The sequence below is a fragment of the Papio anubis genome, unplaced genomic scaffold, assembly GCF_008728515.1.
Source record: "Papio anubis isolate 15944 unplaced genomic scaffold, Panubis1.0 scaffold641, whole genome shotgun sequence".
Lineage (NCBI taxonomy): Eukaryota > Metazoa > Chordata > Mammalia > Primates > Cercopithecidae > Papio > Papio anubis.
In genome coordinates this window covers 1-20,124 of record NW_022166630.1, presented here as the reverse complement: position 1 = coordinate 20,124, position 20,124 = coordinate 1, and the positions used below count along the sequence as shown (strand labels likewise).

Here is a 20,124-nt window from a genome sequence, read left to right as displayed (position 1 = left end):
ACCCAGGCTGGAGTGCAATGGCACGATCTGAGCTCACCGTAACCTCTGCCTCCCAAGTTCAACCAATTCTCCTGCCTCAGCCTCCTGAGTAGCTGGGATTACAGGTACATGCTACAACACCCAGCTAATTTTTGTAGTTTTATTAGAGACAGGGTTTCACCATGTTGTTCAGGCTGGTGTGCTCCATCATTTCTAAGAGATTAAACAAGTCTGCTCGAGGGAAGTTGGTGTTTTCAATGCTGAGGCCAGGCATCTCATCATAATTAAAAGTGGGAATGTGTTTTACCCAAGGCCTCACTGTTGATGGGTTTTGGGTTCCGACATGTGCACAGGTGACTGCCTGGCAGTCCTAGGACATGGAGATTTTCTCAGATGCTTGGCACAGAAAGTCACTGACCATCTTTGGAGGAAGCATCATTTTTGGGAAACACTTCTCCATTGGATCCTGAGCCTCAGGTGGAAAACCAGGTCCTGTGTTGGGAATTTCTCTGTGAGGCTCCCTGGGTCTGGGGCTCCAGCTGCTCTCTGAGAAGAAGGTGTGGCAGGAGAGCATGGCCCAGCCACATCCATCCCCTCCTGCATGGTTCCTGCTGAGCAGGGTGTTCGAGGGGTGGGGGCACCAGCAGTGGTCAGGCCTGTGTTTCTGTGGGTGGGGCCAGGGAGGGACACTCGGGTCATCCTAAGGAGTCTCTCTGATGGCTCCTGTTTGACTTTCCTGTGGCTGCTGTCACAAATGACCCCTAATTTAGAGGCTTAAATATCACGTATTGATTCTCTCCCTGGTATGGAGTCAGACGTCCAAAATGAATCCTAGAGTCTAAAATCAGGGTGCCAGCCAGGCCAGGCTCCTTCTGAGGGCTCTGGGGAGAATCCATTTCCAGGATTTTTCCAGCTTCTAGAGGACACCCTGGGCTCCTGGCCCCTTCCTCCAACTTCAAAGCCAGAGCTCAGCATCTTCAAGTCTCTCTCCCACTCTTCTCTGTCTCTTCCCACCGTCTTCTCTCACCTTCCCTCTTTCTCTCCCTTTTCCCTCCACCCCCACACCTGCTCTCACTCTGACCCTCCTGCCTCCTTCTTTCCCTTATAAAGACCGCACCTTGGACCCACCCAGATAACCCAGGATCATCTTCCACCTCAGGCTCCTTCACATCCTCACATCTGTAAAGTCCCTGTGGCCACACAACACAGCACATGGACAGGTCCCGGGACTGGGACACAGCCATCCCTGGGCCCTAATTCAGCCACCCACAGCTCCTTTCCCTCCTTCTTCTCTCCTCCGGGTATAAGAAGGGAATGCAAAGAGGTTGGTCAATGAATACACACTTACAGTTAGATGCAAGGAGTGTGTTCTAATGTTGGATAGCAGAGTAGGGTGGCTATGGTTAGCAATAATGTATTGTATATTTCAAAATAGCTTCAAGAGAGAACTTCAAATATACTCAACACATAGAAATGGTAAATACTCAAGGCCATACTCCAAATTCACTGTCTTAATGATGACATGTTGGATGCAGGGAACCAAACAGCACATGCGCCTCATAAAAATGTTCAATATTATGTATCAGTGTAATATTTTCTATGAATAAGAAAGCAAAAAAAGAAGTTAAGCATAAACTAGCCATTTGACCTAGCAATTCCAGCCCTAGGAATTTATCTAGAAGAAATGAAAGCATGTGTTAAAAAAGACGTATACATAAATGTTCTCAGCAACCTCATTCACTCTAGGCAACAACTGGAAACAACCCAAGTGTCCATCAGCTAGAGAATGGATAGACCCATGTGGTCTGTGCATACAGTGGAGTGCTACTCAGTTATACAAAGAAAAGAAACTATGGATACAAGCCACAGGAGGGATGAACTTCAAAACATTACAGTAAGTAAAAGAAGTAAAACTCCATGAGGGAAGTTGGTGGGTATGGACATAATTTTGAACTGGCAGAATTTTTCTGTGTTCATCGGGGTATTATGTATTGAGTCCCTATTGATCAGGTACTGTGCTAGGTACGGCCATTAGAGAAATGAGAAGCAGACACCAGCTCCATTGTGATGAGACTCACCCGATCAGCCGTTTCTGATGAACACTCAGGTACCCTGACTCTCACTGCTCACATTTGTAGGCTTTACTTAATGCCACTTAAACCTCCCTATTCCCCAAGTCTTCTTTCTTTTCTATTTTGTTTTTTAGACAGAGTCTTGCTCTGTCACCCATGCTGGAGTGCAGTGGCACGATCTTAGCTCACTGCAACATCCGTCTCCTGGGTTCAAGCAATTCTCCTGCCTGAGCCTCCCGAATAGCTGGGATTGTAGGTGCCCACTGCAACACCCGGCTAATTTTTGTATTTTTAGTAGAGACGGGGTTTTGCCATGTTGGCAAGGCTGGTCTCGAACTCCTCCTGACCTCAGGTGATCCGCCTGCATAGGCCTCCCAAAGTGTTGGGATTACAGGTGTGAGCCACCACACCTGGCCCCCAAGTCTCCTTTCTTTCCAGCTCCCCTCATTAGACCCAGCTTTTTAAAGCAATCCCTGCCATACCCATGGCTTCAATTGTTTTTTATATGCTCTGATGACAATAAAATTTAAATGTCATTTTTATATAGCAGCTTTATTTTACATGACACCTCATTCACTACGATTGTAAATTCAAAGTTACTCTAAGAAAGTAATAACTAGGCCGGGCGCAGTGGCTCAAACCTGTAATCCCAGCGCTTTGGGAGGCCAAGACAGGCGGATCATGAGGTCAGGAGATCGAGACCATCCTGGCTAACACGGTGAAATCCCGTCTCTACTAAAAAAAAAAAAGTACAAAAAACTATCTGGGCGAGGTGGCGGATGCCTGTAGTCCCAGCTACTCGGGAGGCTGAGGCAGGAGAATGGCGTGAACCCAGGAGGCAGAGCTTGCTGTGAGCTGAGATCGTGCCACTGCACCCCAGCCTGGGTGACAGAGCAAAGACTCTGTCTCAAAAAAAAAAAAAAAAAAAAAGGAAAATAATAACTAAAAAATTGTCATATTTTAGTATGTAAATTTTAGGAAATTTCTGTAATGGTTTGACTTTGTATGTGTTTTTTTAAAAAACATGACTTGTGATGTCACAGAATGGAGTTATCCTACAGAGGTTTCTATCTAACTTCTACCAGAGAGCTCCATTTCAATGCAATACTTAAGAGTCCAAAACTATCTCTTCTTTTTTTTTTTTTTTTTTTTTTGAGACAGAGTCTTGCTCTGTCACGCAGGCTAGAATGCAGTGGCACGATCTCGGCTCACTGCAAACTCCACGACCTGGGTCCAAGTGAGTCTCCTGCCTTAGTCTCCTGAGTAGCTGGGACTACAGGCACCCCTCATCGCACCTGGTTAATTTTTGTAATTTTAGTAGAGATGCGGTTTCGCCATGTTGGCCAGGCTCGTCTCAAACCCCTGACCTCATAATCCGCCCAGCTTGGCCTCCCAAAGTGCTGGGATTACAGGCGGGAGTCATTGCACCCAGCTGAAAACTATCTTATTCCCGATACCTATTCCTCTTCCTACATTCTCTGTGTAGGAGAAAGTCATTGCTATTTACCCAGTCCTTCAAACTAGAGCCTCAGCAGCCTGTTTTTCCTTTTACTTGCCCTGTTCTTCCACTTCTAGAGAACGTCTAGCGCTTCCTGTTCTCTCTCCCAAATGATCACAAGACTTTTCCATCCGCTGCAGTCATTTCCACTGCCTTTAGCCTTACCTGTTCTTCCAGATGAACATAATGTCTCTCTCTCTCTCTCTTTTTTTTTTTTTTTTTTTTTTTTTTGAGACAGAATCTCTCTCTTTGGCCCAGGCTGGAGTTCAATGGCATGATCTTGGCTCACTGCAACCTGTAACTCCCGGGTTCAAACAATTCTCCTGCCTCAGGCTCTTGAGTAGATGGGACTACAAGCGCCCGCTACCACGCCAGGCTAATTTTTATATTTTTAGTAGAGATGGGGTTAGTGATCCACCCCCCTCAGGCTCCCAAAGTGCTAGGATTACAGGCATGAGCCACCGCACCCGGTTGTACCAGGGTTTTCTATTGAGTTTCTTGCCAAGGGTGACTTCCAATAATAACTCCCCCGCACTTTCCTCAGGACTGGAAAGCTCAGGCAGCCCAGGGTGAATAAAAGCCTGAGTAGTACCATCACCACAGAGGGGCACGGTGGCCACAAGGTGGGCAGCAGCAGGGATGGGCATTGTGAGGCATTGTGTGGGGCTGTGGGGCTGGACATTGTGAGTCACTAGCCTGACCTGGCTGTTTCCTGGTAAGCAGGTGACATAGGAAGCTTTGTGGTTATAGGCATCAGCCAGGGCCAGCAACCCTCAGTCGGTAGCTGGTAGTGGAAGAAGGAGGAGCTCCGACTGTGCTGTCTCATGGCAGTTTTTGTGCCTCTCGGCACTTGTCATGTTCGTTTGCTTTTCAGAGAAGACAGCAGGTCCCCGACCTCATAGACCAGCCAGTTTGGGAGGTGGCACCAGAGTAAGGGCTGAGGTTCCCAGGCCTGGGGTCAGGCTGCTTCTACAAGTGCTGTGCCAGCCAGTAGTGTGGCTGCTAGACAGCACCGCTTCAGTTTCCATCAAAGACGCAGGCAGGAGGGAGGGGTTCCCATGGGTGTATAATGACCTGTTGTATCAACTCCACCTGTAGCTGGTGCAGGGGAAGGTGGCACCCTGTTATGAATCTGTTATGAGGCTGTATTGCTGCAACATCAGAATCACTACTGTAGAGCCTGGCAAGCTGGATGTGGGAGCCACGGAGGGTCATGACCTACAGCACATCGGCAACCAAAAGATGCCCACAGGTAAAAAAGCCACGGGTGCCGTTTACTCTCTGGCACATCTGTAATACCCTCACCCCTTGCCATAGCCTCATCCCCAGAGACATTATCCTCAGCTTCCAAACTCCTCCTGCCCATAGCTAGCTTTCCCAGATCTAGCATGGGGACAAAGGCCGACTCTGTCTCTTGTCTTTGTCAATGAAGCTTTTTTGATCTAGGAGAGCCCTTTTTGCAATGAAAATTCAAATACCCCAATTTTGGAATCCCCATCCCATTCTCTAGCTTAACTACCTGGCCAGTTTGGTACCTAAATGAAGGAACCAGGCAAGGGTCAGATTGTTTCTTTTCTACCATCCCTTATGGTAGTTTATTTTTTAAATTTTTATTTACTTATTTATTTATTTATTTATTTGTTTGTTTGTTTGTTTGTTTGTTTAGGACGGAGTCTTGGTCTGTTGCCCTGGCTGGAGTGCAGTGGTGTGATCTCAGATCACTGCAACCTGTGTTTCCTGGGTTCAAGTGATTCTTTAACCTCAGCCTCCTGAATAGGGACTGCAGGTGCCCGCCACTACACCTGGTTATGTTTTTGTATTTTTAGTAGAGACGAGGTTTCACCGTGTTCGCCAGAATGACCACAATTTCCTCACCTCGTGATCCACCTGCCTCGGCCTCCCAAAGTGCTGGGATTATAGGCATGAGCCACCGCACCCAGCCCACATCTTCCATTTCTTTATACTGTGTGCATCCACTGAGTCATGGCTGCTCATGTCATTTCCCAGCTCTATTGTAGTGGGACAGTTCCCCATGGGGATCAGTACCTGATGAGTGCTGAGCCTCACCACCTAGCTGTGCAGCATCGAAATTCCAGTGAGGGTGATGGGCACCAGGCTAATGATAATGTTGTCCTGAGTTCTGATGTGGCACTGGCCCTTGTCTGTCTCCTATGGATTGAGCATCTCTTTTTATTTATTTCTTTATTTTTCTGAGACAGAGTCTCACTGGAGTGTGCAGTGGCTGGCGTATGCGGTGGCTCAATCTTAGCTCACTGCAACCTCCACCTCCCAGGTTCCAGTGATTCCGCAGCCTCAGTCTCCCAAGTAGCTGGGATTACAGGTATGGGCCACCATGCCTGGCTAATTTTTGCATTTTTAGTAGAGACAGGCCTTCACCATGTTGGCCAGGCTGGTCTCAAACTCCTGACCTCAGGTGATCCACTGCCTCGACATCCCAAAGTGCTGGGATTACAGGTTTGAGCCACCACACCCAGCCATGGATTGGAGCATTTCTAAGGCTTGAGGTAGTCATATTATAAAATACAATGCAGTATCTTCCTGATCTTCCCTGCTTTGACCAAGTGCTGAGGAATGAGCCCAGCACTGACAGATGTTGACCTGCACTGTTCTACATGATCCCTTACACTTCTCAGAATCTGTGAGCTGAGCAGAAGCCTGTGGGCTTTCTATGTGTATTTCACAGTAATGTCCATGCCAACCTCTCTTGTTCCCTGTACCTTTTGCTACCCAGGGTTATGTGACCACTGGGGCCCCATTTGATGATGGGCAAAGTTTGGCAGCTTATAGGCCACACAGTTCCAGGGGCACACATAGGTGCTGGAACTCCCTGGTGTGGGGTCCTGTCACCAAGCCTGAGTGATGACACAGTTGAGTAAAACATGCCATCAACATCGGGACCCATTTTTGGGTTCACTTTTGCCTCTTCCATTCAGGAGGTCAAAATCTGGGTTCACTCCTTTCTGCACTCTCTCCATCTAAGGAGTAGGGATATTAAACTGACGTTCAGGTACAGCTGTGGTGAGGGAAGAAAGAGGTCACTTATGTAAAGTGTATGGTGGTGCTGAAGTTTCTCTTCCTTTCTATTAGAAGAATGACATGACTTGGGAGGCTGAGATGAGAGGACCACATAGGCCAGGAATTCAAGAAAAGTGACACTTGTACTGTGCTGGGCATGTGGGGCCACATTTTGGGGGGAAAACACACATTTATAGACACACTCACAATCACTACACATTGATTCACCCCTAGCTACCTTCCAACCCGCCTGCACACATACCCACACCATCTAAATAATATGGCTGTCTCCAGGGACTCTAGTGGATGATCACAGCTCTTCACTGAGCCATCTGTTTCTCACACTGCACTCCCGGTCCTCACTCTTATCAGGAACCTGAAGCCAGGCAGTCTCTCCAGACAAAAACAGGCAAGAGAGTCTCCCACAACCCATCACTTAGACTTGTCATCAGCAAGGGAGTGGTCTTAGCATATGTACAGTGTTAGAGAGACGAATGACACACACTGGGGCCTGTCAGTGGGCAGGGGAAGGGAGAGCATCTGGATAAACAACTAATGTATGCAGGGCTTAATACTTAGGTGATGGGTTGACAGGTGCAGCAAAGCACCATGGCTCAGTTTTACCCATGTAACAAACCTGTACATCCTGCACATGTTTCGCAGACCTTAAAAAAAAAAAAAATTAGGGGGTGGATGGATTGTCTGAGGTTAGGAGTTTGAAACCAGGGTGGTCAACCTGGTGAAACCCTATCTCTACTGAAAATGCAAAAATGAGCTGGGTGTGGTGGCAGGTGCGTGTAATCGCAGCTACTCAGGAGGCTGAGGCATCAGAATCACTTGAATCCAGGAGGCAGAGGTTGCAGTGAGCCGAGATCAAACCATTGCACTCCAGCCTGAGTGACTGAGCTAGACTCCGTCTCAAAAAAAAAGAAAAAAAGAGAGGAGCTGTAGAGAAATATCACAGGGTTAGTACTCATACCTCTGAGACCCCTTCTGAGTAGGGGTGAGCAGGACCTGGCCTTCCTGCCTGCCGAGAGCATGGTGTGGACATCATCCTAAATGCCTCAAGAATGGAGTTTCATTGCTTTCTCTTGTCATCTCCATCTCTTTGTGCAATGATGACAGTGACACCAGCAGAAATTGCTGGTCAGAGGGGTCAGAACAGGAATCAGGTCCCCACTTGTCTGACACAGAGCAGACAGGACACAAGTCAGCAGGGATGGACTTCAGGGTCAGGACAGACACAGACAGGTCCCAGGCCTGATCTTCCTGGGATTGGGACAGATGAGTTTTTCTTTTACACCTCTTCTGGGAGTCACTTGAGGAAGGGTCCTTGAGGAGATACTGTTGGCCAAGGGTTGTCTGGCCCAGAAATATGTGTGTGTGGTCTTTTCTTTTTCTTTTCTTTTGAGATGGAGTCTCACTCTGGAGTGAGTGGTGCAATCTCACTGGCTGGAGTGCAGTGGTGCGATCTCAGCTCACTGCAACGTCCACCTCCCAAGTTCAAGTAATTCTCCTGCCTCAGTCTGCCAAGTAGCTGGAATTACAGGCATGGGCCAGCATGCCCAGCTAACTTTTGTATTTTTAGTAGAGATGAGGTTTCTGCATGTTGGCCAGGCTGGTCTCGAACTCCTGACATCAGGTGATCCACTTGCCTCTGCCTCCCAAAGTGCTGGGATTAGAGGTGTGAGCCACCACGCCTGGCTGAAATGTGTTTCAACGGGACTGACCCCCTAACACTGGGCCTGTAGCTGCAGCACTCCCAAGTAGCAGGGGAGGTGGGGAGGGACATGAGTTCCAGTGCACCAGGAGCTCAGCAAAGGGATGGTGACGGATTCCAGAGTCCAGCTCATCCTTGCAACCTTTCTGTGGAATCCAGAACACATCAGTTTCCACTTATTGTATAGAAGGTTTGGAATCTTCAGTGTCAAACTCTGTCTGTGTTATATTTTCCCACACTGTGGATAGAGGAACCCTGGCTATGGGTGTTTCCTGCCAGGGCAGTGACTGTGTCTTCCTCATTAGTCCTTATCCCAGAGGTCAGTCCTGGGGAGAACATGTTAGGCCCCATGGGCATTGTAGTGAACACATCCCTGGGATGAGTTCTAGGTCAGCCCTGGGCCTGGATCTAGCACAGGTGTGGAAATGTTCCCTTCTCAGTCTGTCCAGCCTGTTGAGCCCTACACCAATCCTGGAGCCTGCCCCAGCTCCTGAGTCAGGGTCCTTGGAGATGAGGTTGAGCTCTTGAGGACAGTGAGGTGCCTCTGGCTCTCGGCTCCTGCTGCTCTGATCCTGTCTAGACAGGGTGTGCAGGGCCATGCTCTTCCCTTGTGTGCATGTGTCCCCCCTGCTGGCATCCCTCTGGATCTGGATGTTGTCCTCATTGTTATATCCCCGGACCCACAGGACCTTTTGCAGATGTCCAGTAAGTATCCATAAATGTATGGTAGGAGCAGAGCTGTGAACTATTTTGCAAGAAAACACCAGGCGAGGGGGGTCATGTCTTCCTCATGTCTGGGTCTCCTGTGCCGTCTAGTGCGGTTCTCAGTCATATATGTGCCTCTTCATATTTAAATACGTTTAAATATTTACAATTAAAAGTTCAGGGCTGGGCGTGGCATCTCATACCTGTAATTCCAGCACTTTGAGAGGCCGGGGCGGGAGGATCAGCTGAGGTCAGGAGTTCGAGACCAACCTGGCAAACATAGTGAAACCCCATCTCTACTAAAAATGCAAAAATTAGCCCATGTGTGGTGGTGCATGCCTGTGAACCCGGCTACTCAGGAGACTGAGACAGAAGAATCGCCTGAATCCGGGAGGCGGAGGTTGCAGTGAGCCGAGATCATGCCATTGTACTCCAACCTGGGCAGCAAGAGTGAAACTCTATCTCGAAAAAAAAAAAGAATTTCAGAACTTCATTACAGCAGCTGCCATGCAATCCCCCAGCAGCTTTCTGTTCATGCACCGGAGAGATTTCCATCCCCACAGAATGCTCTTTCACATCTGCTGTAAGCCTGGCTGAGGGGCTGATTATTGAACTCCTCTAACCCAAAGCGTGCACCTTAAAGTGGGAATCTCAGGGCTGTGAGATTGGAGGTGAGACCTATAATGGGCCATTGGAAGGAAAAAGTTGAAAGGTGGTTCCTTCAGTTCCTCTTTCTCACTTGAAGGCTGACAAGTGTGGGCAATGCCTTTCTAGAGACCTCTGATTCCCCAGAGCCCAGGGAGAGTCTGACAACACTGAGGGAAGGGCAGAGTGATCTCGTACAACCCAGTGTGGCCTCACCTGGAGTAGGAGGGTGGGCGTGTTGCTCTCTGGAATAACTTCTTGTGGAGTTTTTGTCTCTAAAGATTGGCCAATGGACACTGTCCATGAGGGCAGCTGCATTGAGGCAGACCTGCAGGTAGAGCATGATAGTCTAGGAGGATCTCTGGGAGCAGTTGGGTGACACCTGTTGCTTTGGAAATCAGGAAAAGGGCAATGAAGTCAGAACCAAAGGAAATATGTGTAGAAGTGTGACTTGTTCCTTTTGTATTTTAATAAGGTAGAGACGAGGTCATTTGCCTCCATGGGCTTTGTGTGCTGTGTTTGTAACCATTTTTTTCCTTACTCTGGTGTTTAATGGTTACCTTTCTCAGAAGACCAGTTTTTCCTGTCTATGTCACAGCAAACATCAAAGCCTTGGTCTTTGACTTGAGAATGCAGAGTCTTATTAGGTCCAGGCACTGACTAAGATGTGAGGTATCTGGTGAGACTCCCTCATGCTCACTACTTGAACATAGTTGTTTCTCTGAGATGATCTCAGAATCTTCAGTCCCACGCTCCATATGCCGCATCCAGCAAAGCTCCCTGAGGGACTCACAGTCTCCAACCACCAGGGCACTGACATTAACTCTGTGTCCTTTTAGGCCCCCCTGAGGACCACCTGAGTTTAAAATCTCTGCCACCAAGTGAGGAAAATAATGATGATGCCCAGGTAAGACTCCCTTTCTTTGCATTCTAAGGAAATGCTGCTTTCCTGATGTGAGAAACAAACTCACCCATTGAAACCCAAAGAATGGACTCAGAGGCCTGCAGAACAGAGAAAGTGAGAATTTTAATGATGGTCTTGCAAGATATATCTATAAATAGAAATATATATCTATAAATATATATATTTATGGTTGTCTTACTGCATTTTGTGGAAGCCCACAATGCATTGCCATCCTAGTCAGCTCAGGGGCTCTTCAAGTATTTGACTTACTACCTAAGTAGCTGGGCAGGCGGATAAGAACAGACCAAGCGAGGTGTTTTGCATGCTAGTAAACTTTTAACTTAGCCTATACTTCTTTGTTAAAGTGAGGACAGCTAAGCAAGGTGGAAGGGGGACCCAACAAGCCAGCATTGCCCATCCAACCATGAGCCTAGTATTTCTTCTGTCCTTTGCTGAGCTAAACAACTTCAAGGCACTTTGTCTTAAAAATGGACCACTGTATACACTATTTCCTGCAGCTGATTTCTTTCCTTCTCAATTAATTTTGGTATAAAATATGACAGGACACATTATGTATGACACACACAATAGTCCTTCTTGGGGTGGAGTTCACTGGGAATGTCTTCCCATCTAATACAAGACATGGTAGGATGCTTTTGAATGACAGTATTCATCATCAACTGTATAGCAGAGGCATTTTCCTCCACACCAGTTTTCCTCTTCGAATTAGGCATTGTGAGTTTACCAATCTAAATCAACTTCAAAGAAATTCTGTGGGAAAAGCTCTTGTCTTTTCCATGCATGTCCTCTATGCTAGAGTGTTTTGTCTTTGACATGGACTTAACCACTGTTTCAAATGTAGTTTTCTGAAGTCATCAACAGACTAGCAGATCTGTGTAAGGGGGCAGCAGAATTGATCTGATCCTCATAGCATCTTCTTTTGTCTCATTGCAGATTTTACCACCACCTGTCCTGGGTACATACCTTGAACCAAATCACTTTCTGAGAAACAAATTTGCTGGCTTGAATATATAGAAACCTTAATCTGGATTCCTGTTAAAAAATGTTGGGGGTCTGGTGAGAGAAAATGATTTTGCAAGTGTATAGCTATGACCAGAGCGGCTGTATTAATGTGTGTGAACCTAGAGGACCAACCAGGAGATTTTATGTGAGCCAGTGAGTCTTCACTGGGAGGAGGAGAAGTGAGTGCACCTCTCACTGACTTATCCTGATGTTGGTGGTTCTAGAGAGTGGATTCTGGAAAATCTCAGCAGGGAAGAGGATGCCTTTCCAGGTAGGCAACAAGACATCAGATGGGGTCTAATAAAACAGCATTTCCAAGAACCTTCATGTTATACCTGCTGCTTGGGAGGCTTAGGGAGGGAATAGAAAGAGAAAAAGAAAAAGTTAATATAAGCCGCGTTTGTTATTTTCAGAGTTTAATGTCATCATGGTGAGGAGTAGTATGTTCATGGGCTTTTGAGTATCCTGTGTTTTCAATCACCTGTTCTTGGTTTATTATTTAAACATGATTTTTCAGAGAATACCTGTTCTTTTCTGCCTGTGCCACTGCAAAATATCAGAGCCTTTGGTTTGGGACAAAGTTCTGTCACAGGCAGTTACTTAATCCTGAATATAAAACTCTTCTGCGCTGTGCCCAGATGCATAGGAGAGATTGAACCACACATTATGAACATAGTTTTCATGGCAGCACATTCATTTTTCTGTCCTTGCTGTTTACCTCTGGTATCAAGACATCTCCTTGGGCATGGAGGACAGAATGAAAATTCACTGTGGGCTCACTGAAAAGCTCCAGTGTCTTAGAAATGGAGGGAGAAACACAGCCTTGAGCACACTGTCAGTATTCCATTTCTTCATGTGAATGAGAATATGCAGTTTTACCATCATTTGTGGAAGTCGTTTTCCTTTCCCCATTGTGTATTCTTGGCACCTTTGTTGAAGATCAGCTGACTCTGTATGTATGCATTTAATTCTGTGCTCTCGATTCTATATCTGTGATACTTATGGGTGCCCCCCACAGTAGAAGCATGCTGTCTGAATTTTTCTGTTTTTTTTTTAATTTTTATTTTTAGATTTCAATCTCATGAATGTGCATCTTCCAACACTCTTATTTTTCAATGTTGCCATGGCTATTTGAGGCACATAAAAGTTCATTAAAATCTTAGGATTATCTTTTCCATTTCTGCACAGATGGCTATTGCCAGTTTGGTAGCAGTTGTTGTTAGTCTGTAGATCATGTGTGTAGTATTGTGTGTTAGTTAGGTTTAGTCTTCCTATCCATGAATATGGGAAGCCTTTCAACTTATTTCTATGTTCTTTACTTTCTAGAATCTTTATGTTGTCAGCTGATTAGTTAGATTTAACATGACTGATACAAATTTGTGATTTTTTTTTTTTTGAGACAGTGTCTCACTCTGTCACCATACTGGGGTGCAATGATGTGATCTCCACTCACTGCCACCTCCACCTCCCGGGTTCAAGTGATTCTCCTGCCTTATCCTCCTGAGTAGCTGGGTCTACAGATGCATGCCACCACATCCAGCTAATTTTTGTAGTTTTAGTAGAGATGTGATTTTACCATGTTGGCCGGGATGGTCTCGATCTCTTGACCTCATGATCCACCCACCTAGGCCTCCCAAAGCCTGGTATTACAGACATGAGCCACCGCACCTCGCCAAATTTGTGATATCTTTTATCAATATTTTGTATGTGTGAATGATTAGGCATCAAATAATATTATATAAGCTAGTTAACCAAAAATCACCCCCTTACTCAAGGACATTTCTTCATGAATTTGTTCGTTTCTATTGGTATACATTTCCTCATTTCAGTAGATCATGTATATTTGAACCTGGAAAGTTATCCTCGTGGCAGAAAGTTTTCAGAGTCACATCTCTCAGCTTCACTGGTGTAGGTTGCGCAGGCTGTGTGAGCTTGGCCTATTAGAATGAAGCCTGATCTTTAGGGAATCTCCTGAGGGAAAGTGACACAGAGCTGCTGAAGACCCTGATCAGAGGGAGCCAAAAGGTTGTGTGCACACACCGTAGTTCCAGAAGAAGACTTATAAGGAAGAAATCATGACTGTTTTTAATTTTAGCATTTTAATACTTAATTTTTTAAATGACCTCTATGAAGAAGAAATTGTGATCAGTCTGGTGCGGTGGCTCATGCCTGTAATCCCAGCACTTTGGGAGGCTGAGCTGGGTGGATCACGAGGTCAGGAGATGGAGACCATCCTGGCTAACACAGTGAAACCCCGTCTCTACTGAAAATACAAAAAAACTAGCTGGGCGTGGTGGTGGGTGCCTGTAGTCCCAGCTACTCGGGATGCTGAGGTAGGAGAATGGCATAAACCTGGGAGGCGGATCTTGCAGTGAGCCAAGATCACACCACTGCACTCTAGCCTGGGGTACAGAGTGACATTCCATCTCAGGAAAAAAAAAGTATAATCAAGAAAATAGAGTAATTTGGGTAAAATTGAATCCATTTCACCAATAAATTAAGTAATCCTTTAAAACAGATGCTAAATGTGGTACCAGCATAATTGGGTACTAGTGTACTTACACGGTCTTGAATACGTTAAAAAAATGCTGTTTGTTTTGTAGAGTTTCAAAACATTTGAGAGGGAAGAAGGCACTCTTCCATTGACCCTTAGTGTGTGGTTTAGTTCCATTTTGGATTGACTCTTTTGTGTTGCTGCATGATGCCTCTAGTACAAGGCCAAGGCCTCCATGTCTCCTGTCTTTCCTGATCCCCTCATCTGCCATCCCTCTTCCACTCAGGGGAATAGCCCAGCATCAACTCAGTCCATGCTTGTTAATCAACCACCTCCATACACCACATCCAGCAGAGCTCCCTGAGTAACTCACAGTCACAAACACCCAGGGCACTGATCTTTCCTCTGTGTCCTTCCAGGTTCTTCTGAGGACAACCTGAGTTTAGTAAGCCTACCACCAAGTGAAGATGATGATTTGGATGATTTGGATGATGATGATGATGCCCAGGTAAGACCACCTTTCTTTGTCTTCTAAGGAAATGTTGGTTTTCTGATGTGAGAAACAAACTTACCAGTCCAAACCCAAAGAATGGACTCAGGGAGCTGAAAAATAGAAGAAGTGAGTTTTTCTTTCGGTTTTTTTGTTTGTTTGTTTGTTTGTTTTTTTAGACAGAGTCTCAATTGGCCAGGCTGGAGTGCAGTGGTGCAGTCTGGACTCCATCTCCTGGGCTCAATGAATTCTCCTGCCTCAGCCTCCTGAGTAGCTGGGATTACAGGCATGTGTCCCCATGCCCAGCTAATTTTTGTATTCTTAGTAGAGACGGTGTTTCAGCATGTTGGCCAGGCTGGTCTCGAACTCCTGACCTCAGGTAATCCGCCCACCTCAGCCTCCCAAAGTGCTGGGATTACAGGCGTGAGCCACCCCACCTGGCAGAAAGTGAGGCTTTTAATGATAGTGTTGCAAGATCCGGTGTCTGATGGGCAGACACACCCAGCACACTTTCCACAAGCAATTTATCCCCTAGTGTGCAGGTCCCTCCCCTGGTTCCTCATAGGCTGAGAACTGTGGGGTCACAATCTTCCCAGGTGTTGCCTATTGATTTTGGGGGAGGAGGTTTTAGGTATTTTTCTAGGGTTGTCTTACTGCATTTTGTTACAGCCCACAATGCATTGCCATCCTAGTCAGCTCGGGGGCACTTCAAGTATTTGACTTATGACCTAAGTAGCTGGGCAGGCTGAGAAGAACAGACAAAACGAGCTATTTTGCAGGCTAGCAAACTTTCATCTTAGACTAATCTTCTTTGGTTGAAGTGAATTTTGATATAAAAATATGACAAGGTACATTATGTACGACACAGCAGGCTATTGCTCTTTCAAGCTGGAGGATGGAGTATCAGTGGGAGTTTCTTTTCATCTAATACATGACACACTAGGATGTTTTTGAAGGACAGCGTCCATCATCAACTGTAAAGCAGAGACATTTTCCTCCACACCAGTTTTTCTCCTTGGATTAGGCTTTGTGGATTTACCAACCTAAATCAATGTCAAGGATAAATTTTGTGGGAAAAGCTCTTGTCTTTTCCATGCATGTCCTCTATTCTAGAATGTTTGGCCTTTGACTTTGACTTTGACTCACCACTGTTTCACAGGTAGTTTTCTGCAGTCATCAAGAGACTAACAGATCTGTGTAAGGGGTGCAGCAGAATTGATCTGATCCTCATGGCATCTTCTTTTGTCTCGTAGCAGATTTTACCATCACCTGTCCTGGGTACGTACCTTGAACTAACTCACTTTCTGAGACACAAACTTTCTGGCTTTAATATATAGAAACCTTAATCTGGGTTCCTGTTAAAAAAATATTGGGGATCTGGTGAGAGCAAATGATTTTGCAAGTGTATAGCTATGAGCAGAGGGGCTGTAGAAATGTGTGTGAACCCAGAGGACCAACCAGGAGATTTTGTGTGAGCCCGTGTGTCTTCACCTGGAGGAGGAGAAGTGAGTGCACCTCTCGCTGACTTATCCTGATGTTGGTGGTTCTAAAGAGTGGATTCTGGAGAATCTCAGCAGGGAAGAGGATGCCTTTCTAGGTAGGTAAGAAGATTTCAAGTGCGGTCTAGTAACACAGCATTTCCAGGAGCCTTCATGTTATACCTGCTGCTTGGGAGGCTGAGGGAGGGTGTAGAAAGAGAAAAAGAAAAAGTAAATGTAAGTGAAGTTTGTTCTTTTGAGTTTATGAGATTTTGAGTATTCTGTGTTTTCGATCACCTCTTCTTATTTATTATTTAAAGATGATCTTTCTAGAACACCTGCTCTTTCCTGCCTCTGCCACTGCAAAATCTCAAAGCCTTTAGTTTAGGACAGAGTTCTATCACAGGCAGTTACTTAATGCTGGAGACAAAATTCTGTGGTGTGCCCAGAGGCATAGGAGAGATTGATCCTCACCTTATGAACTGTTAAGTTTCCTGGCAGCACACTCATTTGTCTGTTTTTCCCTGCTTACCTCTGGTATCAAGAGCTCTTCCTGCATGTGGAGGACAGAATGAAAATTCAATCTGCCTGTGCAAAAGCTCCAGTGTCTGTTTATGGTGAAGCACAACCTTGGAGGGACTCCTATCAGCATTCTATTTCTTCATTTGAATGAGAATATGCAGTTTTACCATCATTTGTTGAAGAGGCTTTCCTTTCCCCCAATTGTGTATTTTTGACACCTTTGTTGAAGATCAATTTACTGTATATGTGTGCATTTAATTCTGGGCTCTCTATATCTGTGAAACTTATGAGTGCCCCTATGCTAGAAACAAACTCTCTGTATTTCTGTATTTTGTGTGTGTGTGTGTGCATTTCAATCTCATGAACCTGCATCCTATAACACTATTTTTTTAACGTCATCATGGTTACATAAGGCACATAAAATTCATTAAAATTGTAGGATTATCTTTTCCATTTCTGCACTGATGGCTGTTACCAGTTTGATAGTAATTGTTGTGAGTCTGTAGATCATTGTGTAGTATTGTGTGTTAGTCGGGTTTAGTCTTCCTATCCATGAATACAGGATGCCTTTCCACTTATTTGTACCTTCCTTATTTGCTAGGATCTTCATGTTGACAGCTGATAAGTTAGATTTAACATGACTGATAAGAATTTTTGATTTCCTATACCAATATTTTGTATGTCTGAATGAATAGGCATCGTATATATATATATATATATATATATAGAGAGAGAGAGAGAGAGAGAGAGGGGGGGAGAGAGAGAGAGAGAGAGAGAGGTGGAGGTTCACTCTTCTTGCCCAGGCTGGAGTGCAATGGCATGATCTCGGCTCACTGTAACATCTGCCTCCCAGGTTCAAGCAATTCTCCTGCCTGAGACTCCTGAGTAGCTGGGATCACAGGCGCTCACCACCATGCCTGGCTAACTTTTTGTATTTTTAGTAGAAATGGGGTTTCACCATGTTGGCCAGGCTGGTCATGACCTCCTGACCTCAGGTCATCCCCCTGCCTCAGCCTCCCAAAGTGCTGGGATTGCAGGTGTGAGCCAGAGTACTCGGCCAAAAAAATATTTTTTATGTAAGCTAGTTAACCAAAAATCACCCCCATACTCGTGTACATTTTTTCATGAATTTGTTCATTTCTATTGGTATACATTTCCTCATTTCAGTAGATAATGTGTATTTGAACTTTTAAACTTATCTTCATGGCAGAAAGCGGTCAAAGTCATGTCTCTCAGCTTCACTGGTGTAAGTAGAGCTGGCTGTGTGAGCTTGGCCTGTTTGAATGAAGCTTGATTTTTAGGGAATCTCCCCAGGGAGAGTCACACAGGAGGTGCTGAAGCCCCTCATCACAGGGCCCCAAAAGGGTGTGTAGAAGTCGTTCTAGAATAAGACTTACAAATGGGAAATCATGACTATTTTTAATTGTAGCGTTTTAATATTGAAATTTTAAATGATCTCTATGAAAAAGAATGTGTGATTAATAGAATAGAGTGCTTTGGGTAAAATTGAGTCCATTTCACCCCTAAAATAGGCTTTTAATCAAGTAATAAATCCTTTAAAACAGATGCTAAATGTAGTATCAGCATGATTAGATTCTAGTGTACTGACACGGTCTTGAATACACTAATTAATGGCTGTTTGTTTAGAAGAGTTTCAAAACATTTGAGAGGCAGGAAGGCACTCTTCCATTGACCCTCAGTGTGCATTTTAGTTCCATTTTGGGTTGACTGTTTTGTGTTGCTGCCCGATGCCTCTAGTACGAAGCCAAGGTCTCCATGTCTCATGTCTTTCCAACTCCCCTCCTCTGCCATCCATCTTCCACTCAGAGGAATAGCCCAGTATCAACTCAGTCCATTCTTGTATATCAACCACCTCCATACACCACATCCAGCAAAGCTCCCTGAGTGACTCACAGTCACCAACCACCGGTGCACTGATCTTTCCTCTATGTCCTTCCAGCTCGTCCTGAGGATGGCCTGTTTTTAAGATGCTCACCACAATGCAAAGATGAAGATGATGATGACGATGATGGTGATGTTGATTGTGATGATGATGATGATGATGTCCAGGTAAGATCCCCCTTTTTTGTCTTCTACATCAATGTTGCTTTCCTGATTCTTTACTTCTCAATTAATTTTGATTTGAAAACCTGGCAATGTACATTATGTACACTGTACACTATTGTCTTTGTGGGGCTGGAATTCAGTCAGCATGTCTTCCCAACTGATACATGGTACACTATGCTGCTTTTAAATGACAGCATGCATTATCAACTGCAATACTGAGGCATTTTCCACAATACCAGTTTTCCTCCTTGGATGAAGCATTGTGCGTTTGCATATCAAATTAAATTTAAAGGTAAATTCTGTGAATAGAGGTCTTGTTTTTCTATAGCTATCCTCTGTGCTAGTCTTTGGGGATTTTGACCTACGGCTCAATCACTGTACTGCCTTCTGGTTTTTTATCATTGTCAAGAGAATAACAGATCTGTGTGAAGCGCACAACAGAATCTGATTCTCATAATGTTTTCTTTTATATAATTGCAGATAAGATCTTGGAAAGGAAAAGGTATGTACCATGAAATAACTCACTTCCCGAGGGAAAAACTTGCTAGCTTCATTGTATAGAAACCTGATTCTGGGTTCCTGCTGGGAAAGAGGCTTGGGATTCTCATGAAAGTGATTTTGCCAGTATAGAACTCTGGCCCAAGAAGCTGTAGGAAGGTTTGTCAATCCAGAAGAAAGATGAGGGGATCATGGAAGAAGCAGCCTGGGGTGGGAGAAAAGCCCATCATTCAGCTTCAGCTAACATAGGAGGAGTTGGTGAGTCACACTCTCTAATGACTTATCCTGGTGTTTTTGTTTCTAAAGACTTGATGCTGGAGAGTATAAGTGATGTGGAGACTCATCCAGGTAGGGAACTGTGTGCCAGTAAAAACCCAATGGGGAAAGGTTCCCAGGAGCCTCCAGGTTATCCCTGCTGATCATGAGGAGGGGCTGAAGGAGGGGGTATGAAATCAGAAGGAAAATGTAAATGTGTGTGAGGTCTGGCTTGTTGTTTTCAGTTTCTTGGCATCATGGTAAGAACTGTCTGTATGGGCTATGAGGGTGCTGCATTCATGAGAGATTCTCTTTGCAGTCCACCTGCTCTTTTCTTTCTGTGGAACATCAGAGCCTTTGGTTTAGATTAGTCAACACTCCTTGGGATTGGTCACAAGGGGTGTAGGCTTAAGCACTGGGTGTCATGTGTGATGAAGGGAATCTGGGGGACACAGCTCTCTCACAGGCATTTCCTGGAACCTAGAGACACAGTTCTTCTGCTGTGTGCCACGGGGAAACGGAGAATCACCCTCTGAACTTTCAGGACTTGTTAGTGCACATTCATGTTTCTGTCCTCACTGTGCGCTCCTGGTTTAAAGGGATCTCCTGGGGTGGACGACGGGGTGAATATTCACTCTAGGCTCACTGGTAAAACTCCAGGCTCCTTTGAAGGGAGGAGGAAAGTTTGACCTTGAGCACATTTCCAGCCTCCACTTCCAACCCAGTCACAGATTCTGA

At 45.3% G+C, this 20,124-nt stretch overlaps 1 protein-coding gene across 9 annotated transcripts; it reads left to right on the top strand.

Annotated features, from left to right (window-relative positions):
* Positions 1-52: 52 nt before the first annotated feature.
* Positions 53-20,094, top strand: LOC101024359 (aspartate-rich protein 1-like). Of its 9 annotated transcripts, XM_031662424.1 has the most exons (6): positions 8,203-8,624; positions 10,495-10,562; positions 15,823-15,844; positions 18,527-18,636; positions 19,114-19,135; positions 19,438-20,094. In XM_031662424.1, exons 1-6 carry the CDS (start codon positions 8,567-8,569, stop codon positions 19,548-19,550), a joined length of 393 nt encoding a protein of 130 aa, XP_031518284.1. In that variant the 5' UTR covers positions 8,203-8,566; the 3' UTR covers positions 19,551-20,094. The 9 variants fall into 9 exon arrangements, 2 of the variants coding, with proteins under 2 accessions (XP_031518284.1, XP_031518283.1); XR_004181739.1 differs by having other exon boundaries at positions 18,527-19,135; positions 19,438-19,539; XR_004181743.1 differs by lacking the exons at positions 8,203-8,624; positions 15,823-15,844; positions 18,527-18,636; positions 19,114-19,135; positions 19,438-20,094 and adding exons at positions 53-104; positions 1,726-1,873; positions 11,514-12,961.
* Positions 20,095-20,124: the final 30 nt, after the last annotated feature.